The 10008-nt window shown below is 34.5% G+C and overlaps 1 protein-coding gene across 3 annotated transcripts in view; it reads left to right on the top strand.

Moving 5' to 3' along the window:
• The window catches only part of FGF10 (fibroblast growth factor 10), a 60366-nt gene extending 50821 nt beyond the window's left edge, over positions 1-9545 (top strand). For all 3 annotated transcript variants that reach the window (XM_030968249.1, XM_030968251.1, XM_030968250.1), the window contains 2 exons: positions 2565-2668; positions 6395-9545. In XM_030968249.1, the coding sequence (XP_030824109.1) occupies positions 2565-2668; positions 6395-6592 (302 nt within the window). In that variant the 3' untranslated portion in view covers positions 6593-9545. The remainder of the gene's footprint in view (positions 1-2564; positions 2669-6394) is intronic.
• Positions 9546-10008: the final 463 nt, after the last annotated feature.

Raw genomic sequence — 10008 nt, forward strand, 5'->3', positions numbered from 1 at the left:
CATGGAAATACCTTAGCCCTAGCAATGGTATAATATCAGATACAAGAAGCATGCAAGGAAGCATATTGAAATGCCTTTTTTGTTTCAGTCTTAGAGAAGAGGAAAAAGAGTTCCAATGAAAAGTTAATATTCTTGGGAATAGAATAAGAAAATATAAAAAATAAAAAAGAAAGGGATGGGGAAAGGGGAAAACACTGTAGTTTTAAGTTTCATTCTGTATATCTCAATTTCCTTTTAAAATATATTCCTGCTGAATTTAATAACACTTCAAGAATAATCAAATGCATATTTTCACCCTTTCATCAAATGCATTTTACTTATTTTTATTCAAATTAAATTATTTAAAAGTTCTAGAAAGTTCTTAGGCTTTCTTGCAGATTCATGTCAGATGAGTAGGTGATTTGTCTACAGCAGATTTGTCTACATCACTGAAACCAATAAAAGATTCCTACTGCCTTCAAAAGATTTCTATCAAATTAGAGATTCTTCTCTTGGGAAGATCTATAAAAACAGTGAATAATTTGAAATCTAGACAAAATCTAGCTTGTAACCGTGCTTGTAACTAGCCGGTAACCCTTGGGGGACTACAGAGAGTAGCAAAGTATCAAAGTATCAAATTAAGTCCCTATTGCCCAAGGGTTAACAGATCAAGATTAAATTGATCTGAAAGAAAAACATCCATTAAATATCTACTTCTCCCAAATGAAATACTGTAGAGGATAGAATATGCAAAATTGTCAACAAAAATTATACCTTTTTAAGCTTTCAGTTACGCAGAACACGCTGAGTGAGAATAAATCCAGGATCACTAGTGATGATATTATCAACCTGACAATAATTTGGAACATTTTTTCTATGTTTGGCTACAACTAAATAGCTTAGCCAGCTAAAAGCAAGCTAGTTGTTGTGGATATAATAAATGTAGTAACATTTCTCCTCATGGACCTCCTTACAGTTGCTCCACCATGAACATAATGGAGTATGAAACTGCAAACAAACTTTACCAGAAAAAACAGATTATATTTTCATTAATTATACTTGTGTTGTTTTCATTTAAGTATGTTACTGGAAAGCAGTGATGTCCGTCATTCAAGTACAAGACCCTTAAAATGGGTTAATTCTGTACAAGATTCTTATTTAGGCACTGCTCTCCTTCAGCTCTCGGTGAAATAGTTAATTGAAACAGCCTAATATGTTATTGTTACAAGGATAGTATGGCAAAATCCAAATCAGTTTAATCTCTTTCAACATAAAAATTTATAATGGCACATGTTTTGCCAGTATTTTTCTTGCTTCTTTGTTTTGCTTTGGTTTGGTTTGGTTTTTTGTCTTGTTACTGGTGATAGAAATGGACCCAGACACAGTTCAGACTACAATTCTGTAGAAAGAATTAACTGAATTCTTCTCATCAGTTTTGGCATGGAAAATACAAAAAAAAAAAAAAAAAGGCATCACTCATGGTGTTGTAGCAGTGTTTGCATCAGATTCTTGCCCTCTATTAGTTTGCTATCCACAAGTTAGTCCACTTTTCTCTGATTTTGAGAACAATTATTTTAGCAGATATCCTGTGGGAGAGCTGCTCAGTCCTCTGTAACAATGCTCTCTCAGAAGATCAAGAAAGCAACTTTGGCTTTTCTTTGCTGTGAAAATGAGCAAAATTTTAAGAATAATACAGATTAGAGCCCTGAAAACATGGACTCGCTGACCTTCCTCTATCAATGGCATGGCCCTGGTAAATGTAAGCTACCACAACCTAATCAAGGAGGACAGTTTTGCCCCTCCTGTAATTTCTCTATTGGTACACCCTAAGCGTGCCACACCGAGTTAGCCAGGATATTGATCTAACTATTGCTACAAAAATGTCATGAGAACAGGAGAAATTTTGGAGCCAGGCATGCAGTCTCCTACTCCCAAATCAGTATGTTCCTGGGCAGAAAGCAGAGATGAAAAGGTGTATTTCCCATTACAGGTCCCTTGAACCATCCAATGTCCCAGAAAGAGACTGCTTTAAAGCTGGGGTGTGGGGGAAGAATAATATTTATGACAAACAGAGCAAAATGTTTCTGATATCTGGAAGACAAAGATAGTGTGGCCATTAGTGTTGGTTTTACTATTTCCCACATTGTCAACACACTTGCCAAAAGTGAAATTATCAGCTCAGTTGCAACCAAGAGATTTAGTTTATCTAAATGTTCTACAAGGAAAAAAATTGTTTACCAAGGGTTTTAAAGATTGGGGGAGATCCAATATTCTATTGACATATGCTATATATTTAATTTGATGCTGTGGTTTCAATGTCTCTTCTGATAAATTATAGTAAAATCTTTGCTAGGGAAAATGAAGTTGTTTCAGTGTCTATGGGGTGCAAAATGCGGGGTTAGGAAACATGTTAATTAAAAAAATGTTTGTGTATATTCTTGCAGTGGCTTAAAAATACTTCTGCTGAATTTTTTGGTCAGTTGGTCCTAAATGTTACAAGTTTTATATTTTCAGGTTTATTGTCTTTTCTACAGTAAGAAAATCCTGTAACAAAGTGATTAAATAGCTCAATTTATATTTTTTAGGCATATTGGAGATAACATCTGTAGAAATTGGAGTTGTGGCAGTTAAGTCTATTAAGAGCAACTACTATTTAGCCATGAACAAAAAAGGAAAAGTCTACGGCTCTGTAAGTACCTTTTCCCATTCCAAATAGATTTCAGGAGTCAACACAGTTCCCTGTCTTGCCTATTGAAACACTGCTTGTCTGTGTATTGCTACTAATTAGAGATGAAATGAGCTGTTCATCAAAATTTCATCCTCTGATACACCAGGATCACCCCTCTCCACAAGCTTCCTGTTGTTTTCTAAGCTCATGTCACACCAACGTAGCTGCTGGGATTTATCATGCTTAGTGCCTCAGTCATACTTCTTATCAAGGAGTGTTCAGTAGACAGGGTTGCCCAAAATGTATTCTTTAAGGCTTGTTTTCCCTGTGTTTTTCTACAGTGCAATCACACTTAGCAGAAATTCGAGGGTGGGGGAGAGAGGAATAAAAGTACCTGAACTAATTGAGCTGATGGAGTAAACACACCAAATCATTAAGTTAAAACTTTGAAGAAGATTCCTAGAGTAGCAGGCTTTAAATTGACTATATTGACTAATGAGTAAGATTATGGACAGTACAGAGAGGCATTAACTGAAATATCAGCAGCTGAGATTTATCTGAGCAAAATTCAGGTAACACTTGAAAGTTGTCCATATATACTTAATTTGTATTTGTGTAAGTTTGGGATTACAGATACTTTCAGGGGAAAAAATATCCAAACACCAAACCCCAAAAGTAATCAACCAAACAAAAACAAACCAACTCAAGGAAACTCAGAAACTATCCAAATATTTTTTATATAAAGTGATATGATCTATAAATCTAACAACTAAACTCAAATATATCCTCACACATCCCCATGATTACACAAACACCAGATTGTTCTGGTATTACATCTGGTTTGGTTTGCAGTTTTGCAATGTTGTTCCAGTTCCTGGAAAGGTTATGAGCCATTCTGCAGGTTGCTTAATGTTCAGATCATCCATATGCTTTATAGAAAGGATGTCACATATAGGGACTGAGTTTATGGTTGAGCAATGTAGCTAGGCCTCCTATTTCTGCTGAAAACAATGAAGTAATGGTAAAAAGTCTCAAGCGAGACTCAAGGGGCCTCTAGTCATTTGGCCCTCTTTCTTAAGAAGAGAGTGTGTTTAGTTCATACAAACTATATACACTGTCCTCCCTCACCTGCACTGTGGCTAGTCACTCCTGGTTCAATAACATACTTCTGGTTTTCTAAACTCTGTGACAGTTTCAAAGAATCACATTGAGAGACAAGAACAAGATATTTTTCTTATATTCCTGTAAATGTAGATTTAATTTCTAGATTTATACTGGTCAGAAATACAGGATGATCAGTGCTTATTGAGAGGGAAAACTGTACTGAGTTATTCAGTACAGTCATTGATCATGGGTATGCTTCTGATGCAGGTGAAGATTTTAGCATAAATCACCACCTTCAGTTCACATATCTCAGTTGTGCACTTCAGTCATTTGTGATGGTCCATCCCAAAGCCCAAGACAGACTCTCTAACCCCAGCTGTCAGCCTTGCCTGGTGTGGTGAGAGTCTGTTTAGAGTCTGTCCCAACACTATATATGTACAAAAGACATCGAAGCAGCTTTCATGTACCATAGATGGAAATTGCTGCCATAAGATTCGGTAATTCATAGTGTATTAGAAATAGTGTTGACAGGAAGATACGAACGTGGGAAGCCTTTTTTTTTAATTCCAACTGAGATAATTTTTCAATATTCACATCATAAAATCACAACATAATGATTTATCAAAATCTATTCCATAATACTTTAGCAATTTCAAGAATGCTTCTGTTACTATTTTTCCAGTAATCCCAGGACTTGCAGTTAGCCTCATATTACTGCAGTGTGGCAGCTTGCAGATGGATATGAATACCAAAACCAGAACCAATAAAAATTCTAAAAACACCCTTAAGCATGTGCACAATAGACATTGGTGCAGACTTATGCTGAAATTTGTTTTAAGTGAGTAAAGCAGTCCTGTGTAGCACTCAGAGCCCTGCCAGTAAGACTTCAGAAGCATATCAAAACATCATATTTTCTGTTATCTAAGAACAGAAGTACAAGTTGAATTTGAGTACAATTCTGCATCTAGGAAAACAAGCAGAGCTCTTTCTACGTTAATCAAATACTTTTCCATTTGACCAATTTTGGTTAAAATGAGGGAGAAAAGACTCACTCTCAGATTTCTTTAACAAATTTAGGTTCTTTAAGTTTCTTTAACAAATTGGCAGATAGGAGAAGTTACAGTGGTTTAGAACTGTGATTGATGAGCACCTCCCTTTTTTAATACCTTGATGCCAGAGGTGACATATTACAGAAAATAACTGGTAAATTGTCTCTATGGTGGCTTTGTGGTGAAGGCAGTGCCAGTAGTGGTCTTGTAAAGAGTCTTGCCTTGATAGTGTCTTCCTTACCGATCATTGTGCAAATAACTACTAATCCTGAAATTAAAGAGCACTTTGGGAGCCAAATTTAATTTGAATGTATGCAAGTTCCATCAAGCAAGTCTTCAGTGTTTGTAGAAGCAACCAAGGGAAACAAACTGTTCACACAAAATTCTCACTGAATCAAAGGCCTTATCATTAACTAGTATAAAAATTCTAATTTAAATTAATAGGTATGGGAAATATATTTAACTTGATTTTGTTAACACAAAACGTGATTTATTATTCAGACATTTCTTGTCTTGTTCATGATCACATTAAAAATAGTGCATGTAGTTAGTATATCATACTCTAAGATTCTGAGCTGCTTCTCCCTTAGCTGTGCAATGACATCTTATTTTCTGAAATGCAGGAACAACAAAATGCTGGTTTTTCATTTTAATTAAATTATGTTTCAAACATCCCACTTTTAAAAGCCTTCTAAATGCAATATAAGTAGCTTGTTAAAATTGGATGGCTTTATAAATAGGATTTACTTGTTTATGAAAAGAACTATTCTTGGCTTCTATATAGAACAGTGCATCTACGTAAAATTACATTTAACAGTATAAAAATTAAGTAGGCTCCCCTACATTCTTCCACAGGCTTGTATTTTTGATTAATTTTAACAGCCTGGAAACAGATTCTCCTTTAAAAACAGAAAATCTTAATCCCTGGTCCCATGCATAAAATTACTTCCAGCCTTGTTTAGTTGATAAGATATGGGATCATACATGATTCCTCTTTAGGCTAAGCTTCTTTTCAGGTCAGCCAAGTGAATAGGCCTCACATCAATTGTGATAGCAGCATAACAGTGATTTACACCTATCCAAAAAAAGCCCTTTTTCATTACCAGAGTGGTCCAAAGATTCTTACTTTAAATAAGAAATAGTCCTATTCCATCAATATTTGTTTAATGTATGGTATCAAAAGTCTCATTCAAGATATTTAAGAGTTATATTTGTTAGAAATGAAATGTGATTTATGATTCCAAGATTGCTTCTTTATGCTTTTGAATTTATGAATGAGAACTTGATTTAATATTCTTGCCATATTCCAACACAGAGAAGCTGATTTTCAGTTCTTAATTAATTATATCATTTAACTGCTATATCTATGCATTGAATTATTAATTATATCTTTTTTCTAATTTCACTTTTTTCAGTCTAACTGATGATGCTTTATACGTTGTGAAACTTTTATTTAAATACACTGTGGAATCCTAAAAGAGTGTCACATACAAAAGACTACAATCTTTTGAAACATTTTTTAAAAGTATTTTCTTTCAGTATGCTGAAATATTATGTTTGTTCTGAATCTGTGGGTTTTTTCTTCTTTTAACAGAAGGAGTTTAATAGTGATTGCAAATTGAAGGAAAGAATAGAAGAAAATGGATATAACACATACGCGTCCTTAAATTGGAAGCACAATGGAAGGCAAATGTTTGTGGCCCTGAACGGGAGGGGAACCACAAAGAGAGGACAGAAAACAAGAAGGAAAAACACTTCAGCTCACTTTCTTCCTATGGTAGTCATGTCATAGATGAACAAACTTTTTTTGTCGCAGTTGAACCAAAGGCTGTTATGTCAAGAATATTTGGTAATTCTCTTAAAAAGTAGATGCGGAAAGTAGCACAGACATCTGCATGTTTGAAATGAGAGCAGGGGAAGCCTTTGAAGGTTTTGTACTTATTGCTGGCACATGAAATACCTTTATTTAGTTTGTTGTCGTATCTTATAATCAAAATGAAGCTGGATCAAAGGGGATGGAATTTATTGCCAGTGTGAACTTTTTTTTTTTTTTTTTTTAATCACTGCAACAGACCTTGATGGACATAAGACAATCTGTTGCGTGATCTTCATGGGGAATGCTATTTATGGAATACTAACTCTTATCAAACTCCTTAATTGCTCATTCAAGCCTAATGATTCAATGAACAGTTAGACACACAAGCATTTACTGGAAGCACTTGGGTCATATGCACAAATAATGACATTTCTGGAGAAGCCTTGTGGACGAATGGATAGGATAAGCAAAGTAGTGTATAACTGTTCTAACAAAATGAATAGTATGGTTTGCTTGTATGTCCTAAATTCATTTCTCTTTATTTCTCTCTAAGTTATTTATTTAATAGGATGTTAAATATCTTTTTTATTTGAAATGTTTTCTCATTTGCTTCTTTCTTATTTTCCCTTTTTCTTAGTACTTCACAGAGAGGTTGATAGATTAAAATGTCAGAACCTCAGAAGTACTCAGAGAATTAGACAAGGCTTTAAAGGCAGAATTTAGAGTGTATACTCCATTTTTTCCTAAACTGTCTTGCACTTAAGCATAAGACCAAACAAGCAGTGCTTGGATTTATGATATTGAGTGTCTTTATATTGGAGAAATTTTTGTACTTATCAGCACTCAAGAAAACCTTCAAGAAATACTTTTATCAAAGGGTCTTTCTGCTATTTTGAAATTGAGAGAAGGAGCCACATCTGTACTTGGGTGTCAATGCATCTGTGTGTATATTCACCTGACTTTGATTTCAGTTTGGAGCTAGGATCTAACACACTGCTATCAGTGTGATATTCTGCAGCGCACATTGGGCTGGAACCCTGATGTAGTCAGCCCTGTTAAAATCACTGAGACTGCGAGCATTGAAATAAAACAGTAGTGTGTAACTCCTAAGTGTAACATTTGGCCACTGAAAGGCAAGCAAGAAGGCAACACAGTCCTGCACACCTTACTCAATTGATACTCTCATTCAACCCATTTGCCTTTGGTACCAACTTGGAGAACCACAGGCATATATGGGAGTGATACCTAGCTAAGGGCTGCAAGACCACAATCACCCTCGTGTGATCCAAATCACGCTCATGTGTTTTTCAGAGATTATTACTCGCGTGTATATTATATACGAGAGCCAACTGAAAAGCTGTGCTGGTTTCCAGCTTTAGCATGCCTTTCACAACCATCACAGTAACTGAAGGCTCAAAATACATAATATCCAGCACATTTTTATGAAGTGTTATTCATCCCATGGCTTAACTTGAGCAACTGCAGTATAATAAAGTTAAGCATAATATGAAGTCTGTTCAATTAAAGGTACATAAGGTTTGTTTTATATTTTGCTTTACTCAGTAATTTTAGAGAGCTCTGGATAGCTCACCAGTGTAACCATATTGAGATTCATTTTGTTAGAGCAGATAAATAGAAAACAGTACATCAAACAATTTGTACCACTGTCTTCACATTGTATTCCACTAAATAAATAAATAAGCCTTTGCAGTGTCTTTAGTAAGAAACAAAAGTAGTATAATATTATTTTGTTTTAAATACTTTACTGATAACTATAAGATTATATTGATGCTGCAGTTTATCTTCAATATTTCTCGTTGTGAAAAAGTTGGTTTTATTTTTATTGTTTGGAGACTGTATTTTGGTACAAAGGAGAGCCTTGCTTAATGTGTCTTTTTGAGAATGTTTAACCTCTATAAAGGCTGGTGTTGTTGGAATCTTCTATAACTTATTTAAGTCAATGTTTAACCAGCACTTCAATCTTAATCTGTTATTTAAATATTAGCTGTTTTTTAAAAAAAGCAAAAAAAAAAGCTTTCCCATAAAATACAAAATGGTCAGATTATATTTCCTGTCCTTAAATAAAGTCAGTTGTTTTAAAACTAGGAATTCATTGACAGACAACATATTTTTAGTTGATAGCTGATGTTGCATTTCATGGTACTTTATCTCCAGTTTTCTTCTTCACAAATGACATTTTTCTAGAAAAAGAAATAAGAATTTTAGATTTTAAATGTATTTGCGGCTCAGAGCAAAATTTAACTACCATGATAAAAGCGAGTCTCTGTTGTTTAAATTTGTAATCAGTAATTAAAACTGACAAGACATAATGGACCACCCGTACTGAACTTTCAGTATGAGTTGGATGAATGCAGTATTGAATGACGACTTAAAGAACATTTAGGGTACAAATGAAATTCTCCTCTTACAGACTTACCTAGATGACTTGGTCAGGGGAGGATTAGGCATAAATATTATCATAGTACTCAAAACACCATGCTGCTCAAATGACAAGATCAGGAAATATCACTTTCCCAAAGTGAGCCAGGAGCCATTTGTGACATGCACAGTGGTTTCTGAAAATTAACCAAAATAAAAAACCCTTGAAGGAATCAACGATTCCTGTGTGTTTGGTATACTGTAACGCCCACTATAGTGGGAGCAAACTGCAGATATTAGAGTATCCCAGGTCCTCAACCATAAGCTCTGTTTTCTGTCACCCTGAGCATAACAGTCTCCTGAGTAAAAGGAAAACAGGGAGAGGGGTTTAGAAAATAAAAGGGATACCAAAATCACTGAGCAACAATGTATAGTATGTTATATTTAAATAAAAATAATAAAATGTGGGGATTAGAGAATAAAAGTATTGTCTTTGTTTGTTTTATTAACCTAAAATTGTACTGCACAATAAAAATAAAAATAAAAAGATCTGTTGTATTACGGGCTCTGATTTCGTGCTGTATACTCCCCAAACAAAAATAATTTTAACATTTCTAAGAATTTTTAATATTTTGTATGTGTGAGGCCACTATCTCCACACTAATAACAACCAAATGCTCCAGATTCTTCCTGTTTTTGAATCCATCTAGTTTTATACAGTGGAAAAGAGCAATAAATATAGAGGAAGCATTATTGATGAAAGAAAGAAGGGGTTTAGGAAGAAGAATATGTACTGATAATTTTGGAAAAATAGCTACATTTTGTATTAGACTTTATTCAAGGCATTTTAGGTTATGAAGTTCACCAAAGGTTGGCAAGCTTTAGAAGTAAGAGCATGACTTCGTATTCATGCCCCTCCTGAAACTGGCTGTCTCTATTCAGACAAACAGTAACTGTTTCAAGGAGTGATATTAAAACAAATGTATGAAAACAACCCTTCTTTTGAAGTATCA

The sequence above is a fragment of the Camarhynchus parvulus genome, chromosome Z, assembly GCF_901933205.1.
Source record: "Camarhynchus parvulus chromosome Z, STF_HiC, whole genome shotgun sequence".
In the NCBI taxonomy this organism is placed as follows: domain Eukaryota; kingdom Metazoa; phylum Chordata; class Aves; order Passeriformes; family Thraupidae; genus Camarhynchus; species Camarhynchus parvulus.